The following is a 27,136-nucleotide window of genomic DNA, read 5'->3' as shown; positions in this document are numbered from 1 at the left end:
TTTCGCAGTTTCCGATTGGGGAATGAAGAATTTCTTGAGCTTTTGAGCAGCTTTGTTCAGGTGCATCGAGCAGCAAGGGACAATTACGAAGAAATAAGCAGGAAATGCACATATCAACTAAAGGATGCAGTAAAAAGAGTTGCACATGTTGAAGACTTATTGAAAGGCGAGGCAATTGATGCTGTTTTGGATGAGGTTCAGCAACCAACATTAAATGACAATTTGATGAAATATTATTTTCTTTTCTCTTTGAATATTTTAAGTCGATTAAAAGTAAAGGAGAAAAACAAAATGAAGGAAGAGAAAAGAAAGGCAACCAAAAGGAAAATGCTTGAAAAGATGGAAGAAGAAGGATGCGAAGATATCACATCAGCTTTAATGAATGATATGAATTTTTCGATAAAAAACATCTTGATCGTTTATCGTGGCTCATTTCGGATTATTTTGTAATCGTTTGAGGTATTATTTCGAGTTTTATAACTCAAAAATTTCTTTTTATTTTTTTCTATTTATTTCATAAGCATTATTCTTGGACGGAAATTATTCAACAATTTCGTTGAATTTTTTTTCACAAATAATTATTTTTTGCATCAAAGTGTGAAAGAAAAAGATTCATAAATGTTTGAAACATTCCAATTCTTTTCAAATATTCATTGAGCATGTTATTTTCAAACTGTCTGATGAAATAAATATTATTTGAAATGGGAAAATATTTGGGACAAAATATTTTCCCTTATGAATTTTGTTCCATTCGAGATTTTTTAAACATTTTCTCAATTTAAAAAAGTTTTCCTGTAATTTTTTGCATTGTTTCAATTGATTTATAATGATATGTTTGCTGAAAAAGTTTGATACAAATCTCAGTTTTTTCTCAAAAACAAAAAGAACAAATTTTGTTCTTTTTGTTAACCATTAAATAATTTTTTCGAAATGGTAAAATTAAAAACAGATTTGTTTGTAAGTGTTTATTGTTATCGCATTTATTCATATGTTTAAATAGATATAAGAATGCAGGCTTTTTATCAAAATTAACATTTTATTTTACAAAGCCTGCAATTGCTCGTGCAAATGAAAAGGTTAATTTGTTTAATGTATTTCTTCGTTAATTGTTGTTCCGAAAAGCCATTCGATGAAAATTTTTTCCCCTTTACATACTTTGCAAATGAATGTCGTCCAAATGTGCGCGAACTTGAATTAATCTGGGAAAAAGAAACAGAAAAAGAAAAGTTTGCGATATTCAGTGTTGAAAAATCTTTTGAAAACTTAACTATCTGTGTATTTTTAGGCCATCTTTGTTTCTAGTTTCTCTTAAATATGTTAGGGCAATGTTTATTTTGGCTTTGATTCTTCAATTAATTTCTACAGGTTTATTCTTTATATCCATTCTTACTGAAGAACATTTATTTAACTAAATATTTTCATAAGCATTCAATTATACTGAAACGTACATACTTAGACATTTGCTTCAGTGGGCATCTGATCCTCATGGAACAATACTTCATGGAATTGTTGTTTCTGTTCTGATTTTTGGAAGTAGATTAATATGCAATATCGTTGACACTTGGTCCTATCAACTTACTTCTTTGATGCAAAATAAACTTAAAATTGGACTTTCTGGACTTATTTTTAAGCGCACAATTACACTTAGCGAAGATGCGAAGATGCAAATTGGAACTGGCCAGTTATTAAACATTTCAACAAGCGATATCCATAGGATTATGATGTTGATAGATTTTGTGACAATGCTTGCTGATATTCCGTTGAGATTCATGCTTTCATGCATTTTCCTCGTGAATTTTTTGGATTGGAGCTCCTTGTGGGGTGTTGTCATTCTATCAATCTTGACGCCTCTTTCATCTCTAATTGCACGAGGAACACGAAATGTCAGACGCGCTTTGATGAGAGAAGGCGATGCAAAAGTAAAGAAGATTACAGAAGCGATTCATGGAATGAAAGTTTGAAAAAATTCATCTTTTTTCTTTTTTTTCATTTCATTTTTTTAACACTCAAATGTAACTATTTTTTGTGCAGATTATAAAGATGAATGCATGGGAAGAGCCAATGAAAGAACGCATTAATCATCACAGAAACAATGAGCAAAAATTGTTGAAGAAAATTGTTTGATGATTCTCTGTTTTTAGTTTCTTTTTCTCAACTTACTCGAATTTTTCTGAATGTTTCATTTTTGGAAAAATTGCAAAACTTTTCGTAAAACTTTTTAAACCCTCCCTTTCAATCTGTGACAAAATATGAATGCGCTTGAATGATTGTTGAACATCTCCTGCTTCACAGCAAATGCGCCAGACAGTTGCATCTGTCATCGGAAACTCGGCGAGTGTCATTGCGATTGTGGTCATTGTCAGCATCCGTTTTGCAAGGCATCTTCCGCTGGTGGCGTCTGACATCTTCCCAACCATCACACTTGTGGACGGCCTCCGCCCGCTGATCTCCCGCATCCCCAGCTTTATCTCTTCGTTCCTCGATACAAAAATCGTGCTGGAGCGGATCGGTTCATTTTTGTGCACAGATACTTTGGTTGGAGGCGGAGGAAAAGCGGCGAGAGAGCAGATTGTGGAAGAGAGCAAGAGAAGTGACGAAGAGTGGGCCAGGAAGAAAAGGATGCAACAGAAAAGGGCAGAGCTTCAGAAAGAGAGAGAGAGAAAGAGCAAAGCAAAGATGATGAAAAAGAAAAGGAAAGAATATAAACAGAATTCGAGACATGGAACATCGAAGGCGCTTAAGGGAGGAGATGACGAAGGAGATGAAGAGGATTTGAAGCCTTTGAAAAATGATATTGAGGAAGGTGTGACGGAACCTCCTTTGTACGAACAAGAAGAGAAAAGAAGAAAGAAAATTGGGAGAACCAAAAGAGAGGGAAGAGGAAGATTCGAAGAACAGAGAGAAAAAGAAGAAGAAATTGATGTTGATGTTGATGATGATGATGATGATACGATAGCAGGAGATAAAATGAAATTTGTGGAAGAAGAGAGCAAGAATAAAAACAATGTTAATAAAGCAGATCTGACGAAGGTTGGAGCAATTGTTGCGAGCGAGGAGAAAATAATGATTGAGATGGACAATCTATCAGGATTGGGCAATTCAGATGAAAAAGAGGCAGAAGACGAAGAATTGCCGAATGAAGATAGCAATGTTGTGATTTGCCTGAAGAATGCCTCATTTGCCTGGTCGAGATACGAACAGCAAAAGAAAAGAGGAAGCGGGGGCGGAAAAGGAAGAGGGAAAAAGAATGAAAAAGAAGGAAATGAAATGAAAACACCTGAGGATAAAGAGAATGAAGAAAAGTCAAATGAAAAAGAAAGAAGAAGAGAAGAGAAACAGCATTCGATCTCGTCTTCTTCCTCTTCTTCTTCCTCTCCAAATTCTACTTCATCCTCATCATCCAAATGTACGTCGCTGTTTCGTCGCTTTTTGAATGTGCTGCTTGCGAAGGAATTTGTCCAGAACAGCACGACAATGCTTGTTCCATTGGAAAATCCTGTGCCTTCCATTCACTCGCTCACTTTCTCACTCAAAAGACAGACACACACACTCCTCGTCGGCCCTGTTGGCTGTGGGAAGTCAGCTGTGCTGCAGGCGCTGCTGGGAGAGATGGTATGTGTCAAGGGAAGAGGATTCGTCAAAGGAAAAGTCGCTTACATTCCTCAGGTTTGTTTCTTTCGATATATTTTTTTTCCCCTTTATTAAGCAAGGAATAAATTCGTTTTTAAACAAAATAATTATTTTTTTGTTTTCTTTTTTTATTCTGTTTTTCTGTTCAGATCCCATGGATTTTGAATACAACAGTCAAAGACAACATTCTCTTTGGAGAGCCATTTGATGCCCAGCGCTACCGTCGTGTTGTGTCTGTGAGCTGTTTGGAACCAGACTTGGCTATTCTTCCTGGCGGCGATGAGACAGAAATAGGAGAGAGAGGGATAAATCTGTCTGGCGGGCAGAAGATGCGGGTGGCGCTGGCACGGGCGATATACTCGTCGTCTGAGGTATTTCTGTTTGACGATGTGCTGGCGAGTGTCGATGCACATGTTGGACAGCACATTGTGGATGAGTGCATTGCAGACTATCTGAAGGGAAAGACTGTGCTGATGGCAACACACCACACGAAGTTCCTGCCGAAGTTTGACTGTGTCATTTCAATGAGCAAAAACGGGGTGATAGAAAAGGTGGGGAGTGCTGCAGAGTTTGTGGGTATTCTGAGCGAAGTGGGCGATGCATCAAATTTACATGTCAGCAGTGATAAGAAAGCGATGGCAGGAGAAAAAATAACAACAGCTGTCGAAAGTGCAAGTTTAACTGGAAGCGACTTTGATGGCAAAAAGAACACAGATTCATCAGCAAGTATTGAAGAGCTTCGCATTGGATCAAATTCTCCTTCTTCTGCTTTCTCTCTTTTCAAACCATCCACTCAGCATTCAAATGCAGATGTTATGCAAAATCAGGATGGCATGCAATCTGCCTCAACCTCTTCTTCTGCTTCTTCAACTGAATTGGATAATTCTCTATCTCCTCCTATTCGAAATGGCTCCGACCAAATGAATGCACAAAATGTCTTCTCTTTTTCATCTCTATCTTCACCCTCTCCGACAAATATGTCTACTGTCACTCCAAAACGCCCAAAGATTCCTCCTTCTCTCTCGTCGGTTCCGTCTTCTTCTGCTCTGAATGTGTCTCTTGGCTCCACTCCTCCCCCAATCGTCCATTCTTCGCCATCTGACCAAGACATGCTTGGCAGCCAGCGTCTTCGCATTGAACAGCAGCTTCTACACGAATACCAACAGCAGCACAGCAACATCACCACTCCGCCACTTGTCTTGTATCCACCAGAAACCCCTTCTCCTTCCTCTTCTGTTATGTCCTCTCCACTCTCACCTTCACCAGTCTTTTCTCCTTCATCTGCATCACAGTCACAAAGATTGCAGAGTTCTTTAGACTCTTCTTCTTCCTCCTCTTCCTCTTCCTCTTCCTCTTCTTCCTCCTCCTCATCATCGTCATCGTCATCGTCATCAACAACAACAACATCTTCTTCTTCTTCTTCTTCAACTTCTTCATCGGATGCAATACCTTCAATTGCAAAGCTAACTTCGGCTGAAGACACAGTCGAAGGAAAAGTTGCCTTTTCTGTTTATATGTGGTATTTCAAACAGGCTTCACTTATTCTTCTTATCCTTGTTGCTGCAACATATTTGATCGACAATCTTCTCCGCTCTGCACAGCAATACGTGCTTGGATTCTGGACAAAGACTGAAGAGCCATCAAGTGATGATAAAGCTGATGGAGGAAACATAAAGAAAGTTGGTTCCTATTTGCTTTCGTATTTGTCTGCCAATAAAACGCAAACAACTTCTTCATTTTCGTCTTTTAACGATAAGTTTCTATCTTCAACAACAACACTTTCCGCTGGTCCTGTTTTGTATTTCGTTCTTTATGTTGCCATTGGCGCAGCTACTGTTTTGTTTGTGATTCCTCGTATGCTTTCTATGCTGGCTGTTGGGCTACGCGCCTCAAAAAAGATCAACAATGCAATTAACACCCGCCTCTTCCATGCTCCGATGAGCTATTTTGACGTCACTCCAACTGGAAGGCTCGTCAACAGAGCATCAAAAGACATCACCTCGCTCGACATCAGCGTTCCTCAGATGTTCACAAACCTGTTTGTTTCTGTGTTCACCGTTGGCGTCTCCTTCATCAGCGCCTGCTTTTCGATGCCATGGCTTGTCTTGTGCCTCATTCCGATGATGATATTGGGAGTGATGGCTCAGATCCGAGTCACATTGGCCAACCTCCGCCTGAGGCGGTTTTCTTCCACATCGCGCTCAAGAATGATGCATTATCTGCAGCAGTGCATGAATGGATCTCAAACGATCCGTGCATTTGACAAACAGAGTTATTTTATCGACACTTACGATGAAATCATTCAAGAGTCATTGGATGCGTCTTTCTACACAACAAGTGTCTCTCGGTATGTGATGGTCCAACTTGGCACCATCAATTCGCTCCTCATGCTGCTGATCGGTCTGATCGGCTGTGCCATGAGAGGCTTAGGAAGGAGCCTGGCACTCTTTGCGCTGACAATTTCATTCTCGCAGAAAACAGTCTCAACTGCTACGGGGCTGGCGAGACAAATCTCTCAATTGGAAACTGAAATGGGATCTGTGGAGAAGCTGAAGGAGATGATGGACATTGACCAGGAACCAGAGTGGCACAAGGAACTGCCAAAGCCACTTCCTTGTCCAACTTTGCAGCATCCATCGAAAGTTGACTCTTCTGTCGCTTCCATTGCACACCCAACAGAATGGCCTTCTTCAGGAGAAATTGTGTTTGATCGTGTATCACTCAGATATCGTCCTCATCTGCCACTTGTTTTGAAGGATGTGTCGTTCACAATTCCGGGTGGCTCCAAAGTTGGTATTGTTGGGCGGACAGGTTCTGGTAAATCCACTGTCATTCTTGCGCTCCTTCGATTGGTGGAAGCAGAAGCTGGGAGAATATTGATTGATGGGCTGGATATCAAAGAGAAGGTGGGAATACACGATGTGAGGTCAATGATCTCCACTGTTCCACAGGAGGCCACTCTGTTTGAAGGGACAGTGAAGTACAATCTCGATCTTCTGGGCGAACATAACGAAGAAGAGATGTGGAATGCACTGAAAGAAGTTGGCCTGAAAGAAACAGTACAAGAGATGGGAAAAGGGTTAGATTCGAATGTCGTGGAAGATGGAGGCAACTTGTCTGTTGGGCAGCGCCAATTGTTGTGCCTGGCGAGAGGGCTGCTTCATGGCTCCAAAATCATTTTGATGGATGAAGCAACAGCAAGTGTTGATTTTGAAACAGATGCAAAGATACAAGAAGTGACAAGAAGATGCTTTAAGAACTGCACCGTAATAACGATTGCTCACAGACTGTCCACAGTTGCTGATGCAGATCTTGTTTTTGTTATGGAGGATGGCAATTTGGCCGAAGTTGGAAGTCCAAAGGTTTGCTAATTTAGAATGAAAATGTGAATTGTTTTTTTTTTATATATTTTTTCTTATCTTTTCTTTTTCAAAATTTGATGTAAATGAATGAAATGCAAACAAACAGGAATTGTTGTTCAACGAAGGCACTCGACTGCAAGCGATGGCTCTTTCAGCCGGAGAGGCGCATCTTCGTCAACTTCAGTCAATTGCAATGGGAGTGCATTCAGACAGTTATTCGATTGAGTAATGCTTCAGAATTACGTACGTAAAATGTATAAGCTATTCATTGTGTTTTCGTAATTGACAACTTCAATGAAATCTATGAAGACTATTATATTCATATGATTTCAATACCAAATTTGAAGTGACGTAATTTTTTTTTATTTTTTTGTAAAGATTGAATATTCAAGAATAATTCAATTCATTATTCGGAGTATTGGATGTGAATTATTTAAGAATTTTGTTTGTGTTCAAATTTGTAAGTTGGAATTCATTTAAATTGCGTTGAAAATTTTGTTTTGTGAATCGACGTTGAAAACACATTTTTTTTCTTTTTTCTAATTTACAATTATGTGAGACAATAGAATTATATTTTTTAAGAAAAAAGAATCAATATATGTGTATGTGTGCAATTCTTTTTGATGTTATACATTTTCTATTTTTCAAAAATTAGATTTGAAAATTTGTTTAAAATTCTTTCGATCGGCATTTCAAGAAAAAAGGAAAAAGAGAACAACATTTGACTGGTCTCTAGACTTAATGTCCAAAAACTTATATTCTTTCTTATAATAATTATGAAATTGAATTTATTTCATTTCGCATGACTTTTAGAGGGAAAAAGAATAAATGAAATATCATTTATTTGATAAAGAAGCATTTTTTTTTCAAATCAAATATTCAAATAAAAAGTGAAATGAAATAATTGTTTCATGAATATTTTCTGTGATTGAAAGCATATTTAAATCGTTCGAAAATGAATTATTTGTTCGACTGTAAAAATTATTATTTTGAATTATTTCTGGTGCATATTTGAAAAAGATTTATTTCTTTCTATAATCATTTAAAGCAGGTGAAATGTGCAATCATCATTTTAAAGCATCGAAACATAATGAATAAAAACAAAGTTAACGTGAAATGGTTTGTGTGAATGATCTATTGAGATAATCGAAGTGGACTGCCAGCAGTGTTAACCCCTTCAGATGGATTGGGCCGTTGTGAAATGCATTTCTTGAATACAATTTTGGTACCTTTTGATACTACAGTTATTTTTGGCAAATGAATTTTAGTTTCTGTTTGGGGCGATAACGATGAATCTGTTTTTGATGGACTTACCGATGACTCTGGTGTTTCGTCTGGAATCGATTGGACTCCAGAGAAAAGAGCATCTGGAGCATTTGCATCTTTATTTGTAGGATCACTGGAACAATCAAATTGTGCAGTTCTAATTTCAGCAGTTTCATCAGAAGTGTTGTTTGTTGCATTGCCATTTTTTTGTTCTCTTCCATTTTCAGCTTCTTTTTCAATTGAGCTTGTTTGCTTTACCAAAGAATCATCGGACTTTAAGAAATTATCATCTTGACCTTCATTCTTTAGTTGAGCTCCCTTTCTAACATCATCATTTATATTCTTGAATTCGCTTTCTTCGTTCATGATTGCCTCCTCCTTCTTTTCTCGTGCATCTTCATTTGCAGTGCCGACGCTGCTGCCTCTTCTCAGAAACTCTCTTTCTCTCTTCAAAGAAGCCACACTGCTGCTCCTTCCAACAGAACCCACTCTTCGCACAGTGAACGAAGAGAGCGAAGAAGAAGATGGGGAAAGAGACACAACAGATACACCTCGACTGGTGAATGAATGAAGCGACGATGAAGACGACGGAGACATTGCAGAAGATGGGAATGACGAAGGAGCATACAGCGACGGGAGCACAGCTGCCACAATTGATGGATCGTCTTTGAAGCACGGAGGTACATTCTTTCCAAACAGCGCACGGAAGAGAGAAATCCCAGCCTGTCGAATGGAACCATCGTATGCAGCACGCTCGCTGCTCACAATGAACCTCCAAAGCAGATTCACCAGACGCCTCACAGCAACAGCAGCTGTGTATGGACGATTGGCCAATGAAGAAGATGTAGATGAAGGGAAAACGGAAGGTGTGAGAGAAGGAGAAGGAGATGGGAGTGGAGCAGGAGATGGCGATGGAGCAATGTTTGCCAAATGGACTGGAGATGTGATGGCAGAAGGTCCATCATACGCAGCAGGAGAGCGGCTTCGTGCTCTGTTCTGAGATGTCTGCACCAACAAATCATCTTTTGAGTCGATGACAGCCAAAGAGAGAGGTCTGGGGATGTCTGGATCCTCCTTCACTTGCCCCAATACATCGCCTTTCTCTGCTTCAGCTGCCAGCACCTCTCTTGACTGCTCTGATGGATCCTGGCCCTTCTCTGTACTTTTCGGTGAATATGAAAGAGAAGTCAAAGATGACGATGATGCTGATGCTGCTGCTGATGGTGTGCGTGCAGTTGTCAAAGAGGGGGCAGGAAGTGTTTGTGTCTGTGGCTGCGGTGAAAGAGATGACCTTGACTTAACCTGTCTCCAGAATGAATCGCTGTTCTTTGCTGTTGTAGTGAGAGGTGCAAATGCTGATGTTTTGACCAAAAGTGATGAATCCATATCATTCTCCTTCTTCGGAAGTACCTTTTCGCTTGCTTTGCGCGTTTCGGTGTCTTTCCCTTCGTTTTCTGTGAGTGCATCCATCTTCTCTCTTACAGCCACTCCGAATCTGTGCTTCTCTCTCGTGTCCAGAATGAGTGAGCCATGTGGCGGGAAAAACAGAGGAGGCACATCATCCTGCCTCTGCTCAGCTGTTGTCGAGAGTGAAATCATCGGAGGCGACAGAAAGTTTTCTTTCTCATCGCCATCGAGAGGAGACGACGCAGCAGAGGGGGTGCTGGCACCAGCAGGAAGAGGAATGGCAGCTGTGACCACTTTGATGAAGGCAGATGAAGGGATGGGTGAGAAAGGAGTGGGGCTGGCAACTCCAAGCAATGGAAGCACACCACAGAATGCTTGTCTCCGCTTCTCACTCGCTTCTCCAATCACATCAGTCGACATGGGAAGAGACGAATGAGAGGAAGAAGAGGAAGATGCTGATGATGATGACATGTACGAAGAAGAGCCAGTTCGATTTGCGTCTTGTTGGCTCTTCTGCTTCTGCAAGAGCTGTTGTTGGAGCTGTCTCTGTTGCTGCTGCAGACGCTGCTGGTACAATCTCTGCTGTTGTTGGTGCAGTTGCAGTTGGAGCTGCTGCTGCTGTCTCTGAAACAGCATCTGCTGCTGCAGCTGCATCTGCCCCATCCCTTGGCTCTTCATCCCGGGTGCAAAACTGCCCATGAGTGAATATTGTGGCATTGCTCTCAGAGGACTCGCAAGCATTCCAGTGATGTTGCTGATGCCATTAGTACCATTCATCATGAGGATGCCTGGATTGCCTGTGGGCATGCCATTGCTGTCTGTGTTGGACAGAGAGCGATTCAGAGGCATCTGCATCGGAGGGACAAAACGAGACATAAACTGGCCATTTGCATTGTTTGTGTTGAGTGCGAGCTGTCTGTTCTGAGGAGAAGGGAAGGTGACAGGAGAGATAGACAGAGAAGGAGGATCAGGTGGAGCAGAAGCTGTTGAAGATGTTTTCAGATTGGTAGTGGCATTTGTGGTTGCATTTGTTGCAGAAGCAGAAGAGGCAGCATTTGAAGCTGCAGGATTATTATTAGAAGAAGAATTGGGAGAATTAGGGGAATTAGGAGAGGTGATAGGAGATGCAATGCGAATGCCCTGAAAAGGTGAAGCATCAGAAGGAGAAGCAGCAGGAGAGCTAACAGAAACAGAAGAAGTTTCCTTTTTATCAGCATCATTTGAAGCAAACTGTGGCATTTTGAACTGAGATGCCTTTTCTTCAGTGCCTTCTTTCTTAGCCAGTCTTTCTGCTTCCAACTCTCTCTTCATCTTCTCTGCCTGCATGGCTGTTGTTGTGGCAACTGAACCCAATGCAAGTGAAGATGCTGCGTGTCCGATGATTGGCCTTAGTTTCTCTCCTTCTTTTCTTGCAATTATCTCCCTCTCCTTCTGCAGTGCCTCTCCTTGCACCAAACACTCGTATTCTGCTGCTGCCTGTCTCAGCCTCGCAACAAAGGCAGACAAAGCAGTCAGCATTGAGCAGCCGAGCAAAGAAAGAGGGTCAGAATTGGCTAATTGGATGGCATGTTCGAAGAGAGGAAACAGAGGAGGCACAATTGACAGCTCATGCTTCATCAGCTCTATTGAGGCAGATGAATATTGCGAAGTTGTTGATGAAGATGTTGATGATGATTGTTGCTGCTGTTGTGTTCCAGTGGCAGTATTAGACGAAGAATTAGAGTTGTTTTGCGATGAAGATGGGGCAGATGTGACTGTTGAGAGAGGAGAATGGACAAGAGCAGAAGTGGAAGAGGAAGAAGGAGAAGAGGAAGCAGACAAAGAAGTGCCAGACGGAGAAGAAGGAGAGGAAGGAGAAGACAAAGTAGACATCGGAGAGAGAATGCTCTGCTGAGGGGTAGAGACACCCAAAGTGAATGGAGCTGTGATTGAGCTTTGATTGGCAGCAAAAGAAGGTTGAGATTTTGACAGTCTGTTTTGCATGAACTGAGCAGCTGGATGTGGAATGAGCGAGACAGATGCATCAGAAGTCGTCATGTTGGAAGGCGATGTGATGCCTTGGAGTACGTTGAATCCAGATGAATCAGAAGATGATGATGAGAGTGTGTCTGATGGAGTGTTTGTCACGTTGAGTAAAGAAGGATCTGCCTTCTCTTTCTCAAATGGCAATAATGCATCATTTGATTGATTGGATGTTGCATTCAGATTCTTCTCCATTTGCCCCTCTTTTTCGTCTTCCAGTTCCACATCCTCTTCATTCACGATTCTCTTCCTATCATCGTCCCAATACCTCCTCTTCACAACAGGATTCGCCCGATAGAAGCCAGGCATCATCTCCAGCATCAGCACCAGACACTGAAATGCTGTTGATCGCACAGCCAGCGGCTGAGACGCCGACAGAAAGCGAGCAATGTCCATTGGATGCACCGATGTCACACCAGCCACAGCCAGTCTACCCAGTGTCTGTAGTGCAGTGGTGGTGATTGTCCTGTGGAGTGACTGACGCACCTTCTCTAATTCGATGTAGCGTGTGAGGGCATCTCTCACCTGCTTCACTTGGTGTGCCTCTCTCAGAGGGAGCTGGCCGAGGGAGTGGAGCAGAAGAGAGAGATAGAATGTGTCTGTGAATGGATTCTGCTGGTTGTCGTTGTGGTGAAGACATTGCAGAATGAGGGTGACTACTGCAGATGCCTCAGAGGGTGATAGTTGAACTGGGTGTGCTGGTGTTATTGGCTGTTCTTTTCGTGGATGGAGAATGTTGTCTGGAATCGCCCTGAGTGGTGTGGTTGCCACAACAGTTGCACCAATTGCTTCAATCACAGACTTCTGAACATAATAGTCATCTGAGTTGGAAAAATTGTTGGGTTTGATTTCCGTTCCATCAGGTGACAGATAATGGGAATAGAAGAACGATAAGAGAGCAGCTAAGCCTGGATGCGATATGAGTGGTTTCTTCTGTTGTGCCCTTATTCTCTGGTTGAAGTGAGAGAGCTGTGCCTGTGACTGCATCACAAGTGACTGCTGATGCGAGTTCAGCTGAGAAGACGAGGCAAACGAAGACTTCAATCCAGATGATGCACTGCCATCTCCACTGCCTCCATCGCCTTCTCTGTCTGAAGACACACCACGTGGAATGGCTCCTGTGCGGAAGCAAGGCGACATCAGTGCTCTTGCTGCCTCTCTTCTGATGAGCGGGTGCTGTGTGTTGTCGTCCAGACACATCTTCAGAATCTCCACTGCTGTTCGTGAGTGCTCAAAATGTGCCAGTCCTCTGATCGCAATCACCCTCCCCACGGGATCAGGGTCGTGGTTCATCTGGAACAGCATCATGTCTGAGATCAGCCATATCTGGTAGTGCGCCAGCTGCTCCAAGTTCGGGTCTATTCTGAATGAAAGAATGGGTGTTGGGTTCTTCAGCTCTTCATCGGCACTTTTGTGAGACAGTTCTGTCCACTCGTCGCTCTCTCGCCCAGCCATGCCGTCTTTCAGAGAGCTCCCACCCAATCCATCAGATCCTCCACCAGAGAGTGTGCTGCCAGACGAAGGTGCAGACGAAGGAGAGGTGCCATTCAAAATGGATGCAGCCACACCGCGCATTCCAGCTGCTCCTTTGGCTTTCCTCTCCTTTCTCATCCTCATTCGATTGGGCAGATCGTATTGATCAGCATTCTTATCAACTTTCAGATTGATCATCAAAACCGAGTCTATCTCAGTCATCGCCACAATCAAGTTCCCATGGAATGTCGTTCTGCTCCTCTTCACATCCTGCAGAATACGAAATTCTGTCAGATTTCGCCTGGATGAGTAGAAAATACCGCAGTGGAAGTGAGGAATGTATGAAGAGAAGACATATTGCTGTGCAAAGTGGTCGATGGAGAAGCCATGGTGCTTCAAGAGGGAGTCAATGTGAGAGAAGAAGTCTTTCATCAGCAGCGTCAGATGCAGCCCAGCAACAGCACAGCGCAGGAGAACAGGATCTGCTCTTTGGAGATAGCTGACAGACTCTGCTGTGAGTGTGTGGGAGGCAATGGTGATGACTGGGGCAGAGGAAGATGTAGCCAATTGGGCAGATGATGAAGAGGAGGAGGAGGAGGAAGAGGCAGAAGAAGATGAGGATGTTGGATTGTTCTGCTGCATTGAATAAAATGTTCCTTTTGATCCGAGTGTGGGTGAAGGTGCTGGAAGAGGAGAAGGAGATGGCATCGGCATTGGAGAAGGCGCAGGATGAACAGTCGATTTAGCTGCTCTTCCTTCGCCTTTATCTGTCTTGTCACTATTCCCCGCATTCCCTCCATTCCCTCCCTTTCCTCCTCTGAACCCTTTCAGAAAGTCGACTGTCCCCTGCGCTGCCAGAAACAGCTGGATGAGAGCATTCCTGTCAGCCAGGATGAGTTCTTGTGCCTGTTTGAGCAGCTTCTTCAGATACTTCTGCATTGCACTCTCTCCAATACGCCTGGCCAGCATCCCAATCACCACTGTCGCCTTTGTCGTGAAGAAAGGGTGTGCCATCAGCTCTCTCTTTGTGTGTGGTTTGTGTGGGCAGAGCTCCAACAGCACAGGTGCAGATGAGTAGCTGTCTCTCTTCTGTTGCTGAGTGAAGGCGATTGTGCCGTCCATCATTTGGTGCAGGCGCAGTCTGCTTTCAGTGGCCAGCAGAGAGAGATTGCGTGTGGGGTCTAATGGGCGTGTGATGGCAGAGAGGATGGGAGTGGCCTCTGAACCAGGGGCTGAACGAGATGTGGAGGTGGTCAGGACAGACTGAGGATTGTAGCAGAGGAGATGGTTGAGAAGGAGAGAGCGAAGAGAGGCTGAGGAAGAAGAGGAAGAGAAGGAGGAAGAGGAGGAATGAGAGGGAAGTGATTGAGTGGGAGAAGGAGATGGCATGACAGATGAAGAGGAAGACAAAGAAGAAGAGGACGAGGAAGTGGACAAAGAGGAAGGAAAAGGGAAAGCAGTGGAAGATGAGGAAGATGCAGAAGAAGACGAAGACATTGAAGGAGAAGGAGAAGGAGATGGGCTTCTCATTCGAAGTCTGTCTGAACGATCTCTTTCTCTTTCTCTGTCATTCACCTCTCCTGCATAATACTCTCTCTCTCTTTCTCTCTCTCTTCCCTTCTCTTCCTTCTCCAGCTGGTCACACAGCTCCATCCATGTCATTGCCAAGTGCGAGAGGTAGCCAACAATCCCTTTTGCTATCCACATGTCGTCCCAGCTGTTTGGAGTGAGGACAGCGCCGATGATGGCATCAATGACAGCATACGTCTGCTGCATACGCGAATCCCACAGGACATCTTTGTCAGCCACTGTTGCCTGGTCAACGAGGACAGGAGAGAAGGAGTGAGTGGGAGTGACTGAAAAGGGGGAGATGGCAGATGACATGGAAGTGGTGGCACTGGGTGTGGAAGGGGCACAGCAGGAGGTGTAGAGAGAGGAGAAGGCAGAGCTGGAAGGGTAAGAAGAAGTTGTTGAAGGGAGGATGATGATACCCACGCCTGATGTGAGTGGACGGGGTGGGTTGTGGACGATGACTGTTTTGAATGAGATGACTGGAGGAATGTTGGGGAGAGTGGGGTGGTCTGTGTGTGCAGCATGGGTGGCTGGGAGGAAGAAGGGGTAATACGACTGCTTCTTCATCTTGAGGCCTGTCCGGATGAGCGAGTTGAATGGCTCGTCTGTTGGAGAAGAGGCAGCAGCCGAGTTCAGCTGGAGAGAGGAGAGAGTGAAGAGAGAAAGCGCATGGGCCATCTGCTGGTCGAAGGAAGGGGGTGTGTTTGTGCTGGTCTTTGAAGTGGCAGAAGGAGAAGAGAGGGAGGATGATGTGGCTGGCAGGGATGAAGTGGAAGGGAGTGAAGACGAAGGGGAGAGAGAGCGGCGGATGGAGTGGGAACGCATGGGCATCCGAAAGGAGTCATTTGGATTGATTGATGGACTCACAGAACGCCTGAAGGAAGAAGAGGAGGAGGAAGATGAGGAAGAGGTAGGTAACGGTGAAGTGGAGCGAAGTGCAGAAGAAGAAGAGATTGAGGATTTTGTTGGGGATGAAGTGTGGAATGTGAACGGTGTGGAAGATGAAGTGGGAGGGGATGTGATGGAAAATGAAGATGAAGAAGAAGATGAGGATGAGCTATTGGATGATTGAATGGCAGAGTTTGCATTTGCATTCTGGTTCATTCTTTTTGACTGGCTGCTGTCGAAATTGAGTGATGTTGTGTTGAAATATTCGCTCAAGAAATGCAGAGTGCGTCTGACCTGAACAGCTAGTGCAGCCAACGCTCCTTTCTCAATCAGCGTCTCATTTGTGGAACGAGATGTTGCAGTCGCAGCAGACGCAGAGGAGATTGGGAGTGACAATTGATTCACAAGAAAGGGGAGATCAGCTGAGACTGTTGCTTCAAATGGACCGATGGCCATTGCGATGGCAGATGGGCACACTGGAAAGGGGATCTCATGTATCCATGTGTTGAAGGTGAGGTTAGACGACGACGAAGATGAGGAACTTGAAGAAGGGGCAGGAGAAATTGATGGCGACAGAACAGGACCTGGCGTGATGGTAGGGGGCAGAAATGAAGAATGTTGATTCATCATTGAATGCTCCGGAAAAGAGAATTGAGGGCATGTTTTGCAAGGAACTCTGGGCAAGCACTCACCACTGCAACAAACAAGATTTGGCGCTGCAACAGTCACTTCAATCCTCCATGTGCATTTAGATCGCATTTTATCCAGGCATGGCATCCACAGTCGAGCAGGAACAACGCAAGAATCGACACTAACAAAAGCGTGTTGTGGAATTTTCTGTGAAGAAGAACTATGAGTCGAGGAAGATGTATCATCTCCCATAAAATACAACGCAGATGTCGGGTTAACAAGCGTGTAATATATTTTAACAGTTAAAAATGGTGTTGTGGAATAATGCCAAGGATAATCAGATGGATTGTTTATTTTTTGAAGTACAGCTTGGGGAGTATAGATCAATAATTCGCCTCGATCTGCATCTTCTAAAGCCTTCGCATGAAAAGCATCAAAAGATGTCAGATCTCGAATCAAGTCTTCTTTGGGCATGAAATCAATCAACGGATCTTCATGCTTAAATTGGGCTTGTATTCCATCAACCGTTATCCCTGTTATTTCTGTATTTCGCAAAAAATACAAAAATGAAAATGACAAATCATTAATGATCATAAAACTCTCTTGATCATACTGATTTGTCGCGCATTTAATCGAAAACGAGATGGAATATGTCCAAGAAAATAAATGTCTAGAGTTGCAACCCCCTGACAAAATTAGGCATCAATTACAATAGCATTTATGTTTTCACATAAAAATTTACCGATTTCAAAATGCAACAACATCAGTACAGAAAATTAAAGCTGAAAAAGAATGTTTCAAATTTTCTTTAAAAACCTCCAGAGATTTTCGTGGTAGATCTATGAGCAGCTGGAGAGTTTCATGGCCCACATATATTCCTGTCATGGCTCACAGCCGCAAAAAAATTGGCCGAGGAGAGGGCAAAATGATCACTTTCTGATCAGCCTTGCTTTTATACTTCTTTTAATTATTCAATAAGTAAACAATGGGTCTTGATCAATATTTTTAAAAAATTCAACAAAAAAGGTTCTATCCATGAAAACGTGAAATGTGCCATGAATTCAAAATGCAAGCATTAATTATCGTTCAGAAAAAATAGGTCCGACAAATTCTTTCAAAAGATAAAACTCATCGCTATCATCAGAAGAAGTTGAAATTGATTCAGATGAAGAAGAAGAATGTTTATATCCAGAAAGTGATGAATAAGGAGTATGTGCAAAATGCTCTGCCATCTGCTTCGATACCCTTATTTCTGTTGTTGCCTTCCAAGGGAATCCCAATCCTCCTTCAATTAGAGTCAGCAGAATAAGTTCTTTGACCTGTTCTCTCTTATCTTCGCTTTCAGTGAATGAAGGAGCAGCCATGTCAGATGAGGAAGAAGAAGAAGAAGAAGAAGAGGATGATGAAGATGAACCAGAAGGATCGCTGTCTCTGCGCTGTGATGATTCAGAGCGGGAGACAGGGAAGAGGGGTGTTCTGACAGTTGCCACCAGAGACAGCTGCAGATGAGAAGGTGAAAGCTGTCGGAGTGTTCTTTGGGCAGCACTGTTTTGCACAGCCAGCTGCGTGCTCGACTGCGCTGTGGGGACAATCTCACGCCATTGGCCTTCGATTTTCAGACCAGATATTGTTGATTGTTTGGCTTTATTAATAAAAAAAGAAGAAGAAATAGAAGAAGAAAGAAAGTCAATCAAAAAAAACATCAAAATATAAAAAAAAAGAAAGAAAGAAATGTGACAAACCAGAACTAGATGAAGCAGCAGAAGTGATGGGAGGCAAAGTGATTGAGAACATTCCGTTGCTGTTGAATTGGAGTGTGTCACACGATATCTTCAGCTCGTCTGCTGCGAGTGTCTTAAACAGCTGTGTGCCTTCCACATCTGATGCCCCTCCTTTTGATGAACCCACCCACACACCGCCACACACAGAAAGAGGAGAAAAGAACTGACGCGTCATTCGAGTGACTGGATGAGGCAGAGGAGGAAGAGGAGGCAGCTTCACTGCACGCGACGAGGTCAGTGCAGACGAAGGAGGCTCGGCTGCTGATTGATAGAAGCGTCTGTTTTCATTGCTGCTGTTGCCTCCTCCTTCTCCATCATCATCATCATCATCATCGTAGTCCATCGAGCTGTCATCTCCTGCTGTGTGCACTTCTTCCACCACATCCCACATCACAAGTGTGTGATCTTCAAACCCAACAAGTATCTGGATGGCTGTCCCCGGATCTTCATTCTCGTCTCTTCCTTCCTCTTCTCCTGCTTTTTTGATTCCTCCACTCAACGAAGAAGATGCTGATGCTGATGAAGATGAAGATGAAGATGCTGGTGAAGAAGGCATAGCAGGCGATGCAGCCGAAGAATGTCCTGTCTTCCTCTTTCCTTTCGTGATCAGCCCAATCGACAGAGCCAGCCGATGCAGCAGAGGCACCACATTCAACGGAGACGTGGGCGACGTGGCGAATCCGCCGCTGCCCATCCGAGCGAGCGAGGCGTCGTGGATGGCGTTGGCAACAGCAGCGGTCGACGGAGTGGTTGAGGAGGTGTCAACCCTCGCACGTGCTGACTGGAGGAAAGAGGGAACAGAAAGAGTGGTCAATGCAGCAATGCTGAGGGTGTCTTTGATGAAGGCTGTGTGGATGATGGAGAGCTGCTTCGTGGAAAGAGAGCGGGCAGAGCCTGAAGAAGAAGAGGAAGAAGAAGAAGAGGCAGACGATGGAACAAGAGAAGATGATGAAGAGCCAGAACCAGCAGATGATGATGATTTGCTGGATGGCTGGGTTGTTGGTGCATCTGAAGAGGAAGAGGAGGAAGCAGACAAAGAAGATGATGACGATGAAGAGGAAGATGTGTTTGGAGATGCTCCCATTGGAGAAGAGGCAAAGGATGAAGTGGGTGAGGCTGCAGGTGTAGCGGCATTGGCTGGTGTGGCAGATGCAACTGGAATGGGCGTGTTGATGGCACCTTCTTTGGCTGAATTGGATGAAAAATGGAAAGAGAAGAAGAATGATTTAAAAAGTCAAAGTGTTTTGGAGTGTTTCAATTGAAAAAGTATTTTATTGAATAAAAATTTATTTAAAAAAAAAAAGGATCGCATAGAATCAAAAGAAAATTAAATATTATTTTCTACACAAACCATTTGAATCAGCCATGTTAGAAGCATCAGAGGATGATTGAGAGGAAGAAGAAGACAAGCTGACAGAGTGCAGATTGGCAGATGGGATGAGTCTTGTTGGGAATGCCAGTCCCAAAAGAGCCAGAGGAAATGATGGATTTGAGCTGAATGCTCTCAAAGGATTCACTTTGCGCACTGAAAGATGTGTGTTCAGATTCCACACAACCAATTCATGCAGTCTAAAAGATGGGGGGGGGGGGGGGGGGATTAAATATCAATATAATACGAATTAAAATGAATATCAAAGTTTCATAAATAAACATGAAAAATAATCAAATAAAAAAATATTCTGAGCGTTCGTTGAAAAATCATATCAAATATCTCTCATTTCCCTCATTGCTTTCTTCATTTTCAACATACAATTTCTCCTTCTCGTCCTTCTCGCTGTCCATCTTCCCTTCATATGCGCACAAACACCTTGCAGCCCTCGATGAAGAGCAGCCAGTCACACAGAATGGCGTGTGCAGCACAATCGATGTGACATATCCTCTGTCACTGTGCCCTGTCATCTGATAAGGTGGAATGCCCTCTGCTGGCTTCCCTCCTTTCATCGGCCACACAACAAGTGTCCTCAAATAAGATGCGACGATGTGGTGCTCATCCACACACACACACTGTGGATGAGACAGCCCCTGCAGAGAGGAAGAGTTCAGATGCTTATTGCCATTCGCTCCATTCCCCTTTTCTCTATTTCTCTCTTCGCCTTCTGCTGCTTCCATCCCAGCCAGCGCATCGTCACTTGTGGCAGCAGTCATCGCAGCTGACAGAACAGCGCTACTTTCTTCGCCTTTCAGTGACGTCGCCTTCTGATACGCATAATGTGTTGCTGGGTAGGTGAAGATGGCTGCCGAGTTGGTTGTTCCCAACCGCCTCTGGAAGTCAATCTTATCGTTGTTTTCATTTGCTTCCTGTTCCATCGAAGACAATTCTGATGCTTGCTGCTCTTCGCTGTATTCGTCTTTGTTTTCTTTGTTGCTTTCTCGTTCATCACTCCCTGCATAATGACTCGAATCCCTGCGTTCATCTCCTCCCTCCTGATATCCCTCTCTACCACTCCCTTCCAAGTCCTGCTGGTTTCCAAAGCTTCCTCCTCTTCCAATGTTGTGTTCGTGCTTGTTCCTCATCGACGCTGCTGTCGTTGCAATCGTGTCTGGTCTTACTCCTCCCTTTCCATCTTCTCCTCCATCCCACCAACTCGTTGTGGATGCATATTTCCCAAATTCAAACGACAATTTCTCGTCTTTCGGTGGCGGTGGATGCAGCAAGCGATCAACATCTGGATTTTCATTGGTGCACAGCCGCAAAATGCATGTTGGGCGGCGGAGTGCAAATGAGTAGAAGAGAAGAGTGTGTGGATACAACACTTGCTTCGAGTTAGACGACGATGACAGAGCAGAAGCAGAGTTTTTGCGAGGCGGCTGCGCGTTTTGGCAGTCTGTAATGCTTTCTCTGGCGTTGTATGTGAACACCAACACAATGTCGTTCTCTTCAATTTGCCTCGACGGCCCAGAAAACGCTGTCACATCCGTCACAACCAGCTTCGGCTTCCCGTCTTTCCCATAAAAAGCGAACTCATCTTCTTCTTCCTCGTTCTCTTCCTCGTCCATTTCTCCGTTTTTGTCGTCAGAACCCATTCCTCTGCTGCTTCCGTCTCGGCCTTTCTCTCCTCTGTCGTCGCTTTCATCAGACTGAGACTGCTTTTGTGCTTCGAGTGACTTGAACAGCGAGTGCGACGGAAACGGCACGACCATCACAGACACGTCGCTCATCAGCACATCGACGCCCTGAATAGCCTCTGCTGTCTCAACCAGGCAGCTCTCTTCCATCGCTGGCAGGTGGAAGCAGATGAGATAAGGTGGAATGACAGACCCGTTGTTGGGCTGGGCGTCGGAACTCTGCGAAGAAGATGCAGAAGATGAGTCAAACAATGAAGGTGATACAGTTAGAAGAACAAATGCGGTGTTGTCTAAAATGGTGGCAGCAGTTAAAACGAGTGAATGTGTGTGGAGGGCTGCTGGGAGAGGAATTCTGAAGAGCTTGTGCTTTTTCATTGAAGCTGTGTCAAATACATGGAAAAGCAGATATTGCGGAGGAAGATCAGGATTTGTTGGTGGTGGTGATGGAATCTGAACAAAAAGAAGTTTGTTGTATACGCAACACCTGACAATGTTCCCGTAAATTGGATGTGTTGCTGTTGAAGTGAGCTTCAATGCACCATGATCTAATGTTGCATTTGTAGCTGTTCTTGAATAAACATTAATTTGATTTTTTGAAGGATTGTACACTGCTATTTTTCCATCAAAAATATGAATGTGATTTGGATTTGCTGACATTCCATTTGACTGAGTTGAGAGAGTACATCTTAGTCTTGTAATGGTCGTCTTCTTTTGAACTTCAAGAGAACGTTGCGTTGATAATGATGTGAATTGTGATTGTACCTGTTCATAACAATAATTTTGAAGCAAAAATAAAATGAATATTCGGATTAAGAAATAAATTTTTTTCAAATTCGATTAATTTTTGTCAAACCGTTGCTTTATTTTTAATAAATCTTTGAATCCATGCTTCAGGAAGCATAAAGTTATCGTCAACATCGTGTGTGAATTTCTGGTGTTCGAAATGAAAATATCTTTTTGTTTCTTCTGTTTCAGGAACATACTCCACGGTGAAAAAAAGCCTCACAATCGTTTCAGGAATAGGAGTTTCCTAATGATAATTAATCGTCAACAGATTTGTTTGAAAATATTTTAATTTTTGTTTCATAAAAATAAAAAAGAAATATTTCAAAAATTTGTTTGAAACCTGTGTAGGTAAACTGAATGTGACTATGAATGTGTGCACATTTTCTGAAGAATTATATGGAGTGACTGCAAACATTTCTTTGAGATTCCATCTCCTGATGGTAAACTCAACAATTTGTCTTGCGTGTTCAACCAACATATTGTTGTAGTATGGTTTTGATCTTTTATTTAAAGTTTAAATAAAACGTTTAAAAACATTGTGAAATGTATGCCATAATGTACAAATAATATTTTCAATGAAAGTCAACAAAAAATCATAAAAATACAAATTAACATATTGTAAAATTTGGATAAATTTAAAAAATATACGCAAAAAGACTCAATATCTTATGAAACAGAAAATGAAGGAATTACCACAATAAAACCCCTACAGAATATGTTCCATCAGGCTGCTCCAAAACATGCAAGGGTTGTTTGTCGCTTGCTACAGCATCCATGTTTATCACCTCTGATTTTTTCGAATGAGATTGGATAACAGAACGAAGATGACTTCTGAAAGAATTGTCATTTTGATTCAAAACATCGTTTTGATCTGTTCCTTCTTCGTTTGCATCTCCATTTTGTGCATTCACTCCATCCCCAACATCTCCTCCTTCATGCATTGCAATGCTCTCATCAAACTCTCCTTCCAATGGCTCCTCTTCATCTAAGCCAAGCAAAAAGCGCAGAAATGACTCAACTCCATTCGCTTCAAATGTTGTGATGTCTTCTTCTTCTTCTTCTTCTTCTTCTTCCGAATCATCCGTGTCGTCCGCATCGTCTTCATCATCGTCTTCATCTAAGGTACTATCTTCGCTTTCTTCATCAGAAGAAGTTGCATTTTGATGTGTCGCATCTGTCACATCAGCAGAATCGCTTGATGAAGTTGAGTCTGTTTCCGAGTATTCTTCATTCTCTTCATCCTCATTCGATTCATGTTGCCTTTCTGTCTCATTCTGCTCTTGTCTGTCTGTCTGTTGAAGTTGTTCGTGTTGAGATGTGTCGAGTAAATCCTCCAAATGTGCCAATTCCAATGAATGCTGTTCAGATGATGTGCCTTGACTGTGATGTGTGTGATGCATTCTCCTTCTCCTCCTCCATCTTCTTCCTCTTCTTCCTCTTCTTCCTTCTCTCATTGTATCCCTCCAGTTCCCTCTCATTGCATCGCCTTCATTCTGTTGCAGTCTGCTCCGTTCGGCCATCGCCCTCATCAGTTCTCTCTCGTCTCTCTCTTCGTCTCCTTCCATCAGCGCCTCCACATCCAAATACTGTTCAAATGATTGAAATAAATCCCCACCGCCTGAAATTAGCATTGTAAAGGCTTCTCCTTCATAGGCATCCTCGTCAATGTCGATGGAATCCTTTTGTGCTTCTTTCTCTCTTCTTGTCTTTGGACGAAAAGAGGAATTCCAATTGGCTAAGAGATTGTTGAATGTCATCTCAATGAAATCGTCCTGAGGAAGCGTATGGACTGATTCAGATGCTCCGAGTAGATTGATAAGGGATTCTGGAGAATTGTGCTCTGGAATAGCAATAGATGATGAGGAGGAGGATGAAGATGATGAGGACGAAGATGAGGATGATGATGCAGATGCATCATAAGGAATCTCACTCATTTCAATCATTTCAATGGCATTTCTATTATGTGCACTTTCTTGCTGATGCTGTTCAATTCTCTCGTTTTGATCTCTTGTCCTGTCATATTCCATCTCCTCCTCTACATTCCCTTGCTCTTGTGGCTGCTGCTGACTGTGTGTTTGCAAAGAATGACTCAAAAACGGGCGTGCAAAAGCAAACAGTCGTGCTGGAGGAGACAATCCAGGGTCATTCTCCATCAAAAAGAGCCGGTTCTTTTGCAGTCGAAATGAGCAGCGCCGAAAGATGTTCAAATGTCGAATGTTTGTAAACTCGCTGTTCTCTTCTTCGAAATCGCTGCTGTCTTCTGTGATAGCATCATCTTCTGTCTCCCACTCAGCAATTTGTGGAGTGTCTGTGTGATTAACTTCATGTGTTGCACCTCTCCAATTATGCGCTGATGCAACAGAATCTTCTTCATTATCGTCATCGTCTTCCTCTTCTCCTTCTCCTTCTCCTGCCTCGTTGTTATTTCTAACTCTTTCTGAAGATCTTTCTTCACTTGAATGTTGCTCATAGTCATCGTCTATCACTCCCAAGCCGAGCAAAACATTTTCTATTTCTTCAAATGTTTCTTCATTCAACTCCTCTTCTTCTTCATAGTTTCTTGTTCTGTTGCTGTTCCTGTTCCTGTTCCTTTGACTTTGAGGTGATTGGACATTTTGTTCAGCTGTTGATTGTTCATGTTGTGCAAATTGAGTGTCTTCTGAATGGTTTGCAGCTTCACTCTGAACATCTGTAAAATACGAATGAGCTTCAATGTTTGTTGATGCTCTTGTGTTAAAAGCAGATGATGATGGTGGTGATGATGTGATTAAACTTTGGGAAGCAGAAAGATGTCTGGTTGAAGCGTCAGATGTTGACAGATGAATTGACTGTGAATGTGGATGTTGTGAAAGAGATGTGTTTGAAAAGCGAGAATGATGTTCTGAGTCAAATAGATGAGAATTGAATGAATCTGACTGAAATGATTGAGCATCTGTTGAAGAAGATGATGAAGAGATGTTCTGCTGAGAAGAGTGAAGAAGTGAAAGAGATGGAACAGAATGAAAAGAAGCAGGCGCTGAGTGACTGCGAGGAAGAAGCGTCAGCACATCCAATTCTGCATTTCTGCCGAGTTCTCTTTCAAACTCCATTCTCCTCTGGTTTTCTTCAAAGACACTTGCCAGCTGAGCGCGCATTCTCCTCTCTTCTCTTCTCTCTCTGATCTGCCGCAGATTTGTGAATGCCAAGAAGTTCAGCTCCAGCTCCCCTGCCTTTCTGAATGAGCATGTCAGTATCAGGCCAATCATCAGCGCCACCAACAGAAAGTCAGTTAGATCATCAAACAGAAACGCTGCAGCAGACGACTCCTCCTCCACACTCACCACGAGCACCACGTGCACACACCGCAGCACAACCACCACCATCACAAACGGTCGCAGCTTCTCAAAAAACTTCAATTTTGCTCGTGTTGGAATCGAAAGCACAATTGGATGCGAAGGTGTTGCCAGCAGCTGACGCTCCAGCACGTGAATGTTCCGCGCAACACGCCAATTGAGAAGCAGACCAGCGCAACAAAAGAGGGCGAGCATGAGAATGAAAAACAAGCCATTGAAAAATTGAGTAAGCACACGTATAGCAACCAAGCAGATGCACGTGAAAAGCAAAAGTATGTTTGTAATGAATCCAATTCTGCGATGGATGATGTCCAATCCTAAAGAAAGCAACATAAACACATAAAAGCAAAGGCCACTTCCAACCGCTGTGGACAATCCGAATAAAAATAATCGAAATATATGCGGCCTGCTCATCTTGTAAAAGTGAAGGCGCAAAGATATTGTTATCAAACATGAAATTATAATTTTCAAAATTGTCGTAGAGAATAAAAGCGCCATCAAAACAGAACGCTGCCCACTTGAACGAACGAGCATAAAAGCAGATGATATCAAAATCCCCAAGCAAATCCAAATCCCCAACGATACGAATGAATAATATGTTATTGCAATATCTATTTGCGAAAATGTTGGGAGTAAAAAATAATTACAAAAATGAATTTACTGCGTTAAAAAGATACAAAGAAAGAAATACCTCCAGCTGACAGATGTTGTTGGCCTGGATTAAGTAACGTGAAATCAATATTTAGAGAATGAGAAATGTTAGTACAAGAAGCAACACCAATCCCATAGCGCTTGTAAGATACTTCAGTAAACTCGCAAGTTTCATTATCCTTGATTTGTTCGATATATCCTGTTTCAAAATTCTGATAAAATTATCATTTTTTTAAGAAAGAAAATCGATGGTGAAAAAAAAAACAAACAATAATGTTGGAAAAATAATTTTCACATGTTTCTGATGATGAAAAAAGATATTTAAACAATTTTTCAAAATCTCTTGTTGGAAGCATAAAAATATATATCGGATTAGGATCGCTAAATAAAAATATAAATTCGACTTTAAAAATCAAAAAGAAAAGCAACTCACCTCATTTTAATATTAAATTTAGCGTAACCTCCTTTAGTAATTTATTGAACGAAGAAGAATGTAAAATTGTGGACATTATGTGCTATGAAGAATAAACACAATATTATTAGGTAAACCTTGTTCAAATCCAAATGTCGCAAGTTGTTGAAGTGCAGAAGTGAATTTGACTTTTTGTTTCACTTGCATGCATTCCATCTGTGCAAGACATAAAAATATTTGAAGAGAAATGCAAAAACTCATGATTTTCTTTCATGATACTGCATCTGAATTTTAATATGGTACAACGAAAATTTTTTGTTTAATGTGTTTGTCTGTTTTTCAAAGAGAAAAATGCTTATGTGGTGCACCTAGGCAAAACGGTATTATTCCGGAACATTCTAAAACACTTTCAACCTATTTATCTTTATTAATGATAAATAATTATGATATTTTCAGTTGTTAACTTTATGTGGAAACATGTTCAAAATTTATACTTAATTTCTTCTTCATTGAATTTTTCACAATTTTAGGGAATGATTGGGAAAAGTGGAATCAATCAACACAGATTTTGATGACACCCATTGTATTTATGTTTATGTTATTTCTTTTCATGAACAAGCTCTAAATTGAAAATTTTTTTGAGTGTTGAAAACTTTTTGTTTTCTATTCCTAATTGCTAGGGTTAAGAAAAGGTCAAAAAGTCAGGGTTTTCCTGGAAAATCCAATTATTTTTGTATTTTAATGACAAGATAGAAGATGATTTTAAATATTTGAATAAAGTTATTTTTCTTAATAAAATAAGAATTAATAAAATATTTATCATTTAATATGTTGGGAAAATGATAATGTGTGTTAATT

At 42.3% G+C, this 27,136-nt stretch overlaps 3 protein-coding genes across 3 annotated transcripts; 1 reads left to right on the top strand and 2 right to left on the bottom strand.

The window, feature by feature from the left end:
• Positions 1-1,089: 1,089 nt before the first annotated feature.
• Positions 1,090-7,893, top strand: MONOS_6297 (putative Multidrug Resistance Associated Protein (MRP); the record flags this gene model as incomplete). The annotated part of the gene is made up of 8 exons (XM_067876519.1): positions 1,090-1,226; positions 1,286-1,365; positions 1,426-1,955; positions 2,032-2,118; positions 2,293-3,666; positions 3,780-6,992; positions 7,099-7,594; positions 7,648-7,893. The coding sequence occupies 7 exons, from the start codon at positions 1,090-1,092 to the stop codon at positions 7,219-7,221; spliced, it is 5,544 nt and encodes a 1,847-aa protein (XP_067727039.1). The 3' UTR covers positions 7,222-7,594; positions 7,648-7,893.
• MONOS_6296 (Transcription initiation factor TFIID subunit 2) lies at positions 7,891-17,135 on the bottom strand (the record flags this gene model as incomplete). The annotated part of the gene is made up of 3 exons (XM_067876518.1): positions 7,891-16,792; positions 16,864-16,936; positions 17,067-17,135. The coding sequence occupies 3 exons, from the start codon at positions 17,133-17,135 to the stop codon at positions 8,127-8,129; spliced, it is 8,808 nt and encodes a 2,935-aa protein (XP_067727038.1). The 3' UTR covers positions 7,891-8,126.
• A 94-nt stretch (positions 17,136-17,229) lies between these two features.
• MONOS_6295 (uncharacterized protein) lies at positions 17,230-26,222 on the bottom strand (the record flags this gene model as incomplete). Its single annotated transcript, XM_067876517.1, has 10 exons — positions 17,230-17,892; positions 17,993-19,219; positions 19,383-19,600; positions 19,782-21,859; positions 21,951-22,127; positions 22,224-22,383; positions 22,532-22,548; positions 22,588-25,826; positions 25,907-26,078; positions 26,136-26,222. The coding sequence occupies 10 exons, from the start codon at positions 26,220-26,222 to the stop codon at positions 17,330-17,332; spliced, it is 7,938 nt and encodes a 2,645-aa protein (XP_067727037.1). The 3' UTR covers positions 17,230-17,329.
• Positions 26,223-27,136: the final 914 nt, after the last annotated feature.

This window comes from Monocercomonoides exilis, assembly GCF_001643675.1.
Source record: "Monocercomonoides exilis strain PA203 chromosome Unknown scaffold24-1337568, whole genome shotgun sequence".
NCBI classification, from domain to species: domain Eukaryota; phylum Preaxostyla; order Oxymonadida; family Polymastigidae; genus Monocercomonoides; species Monocercomonoides exilis.
Note: the sequence above shows the minus strand (reverse complement) of the source record. Positions and strands in the feature narration are given on the sequence as shown.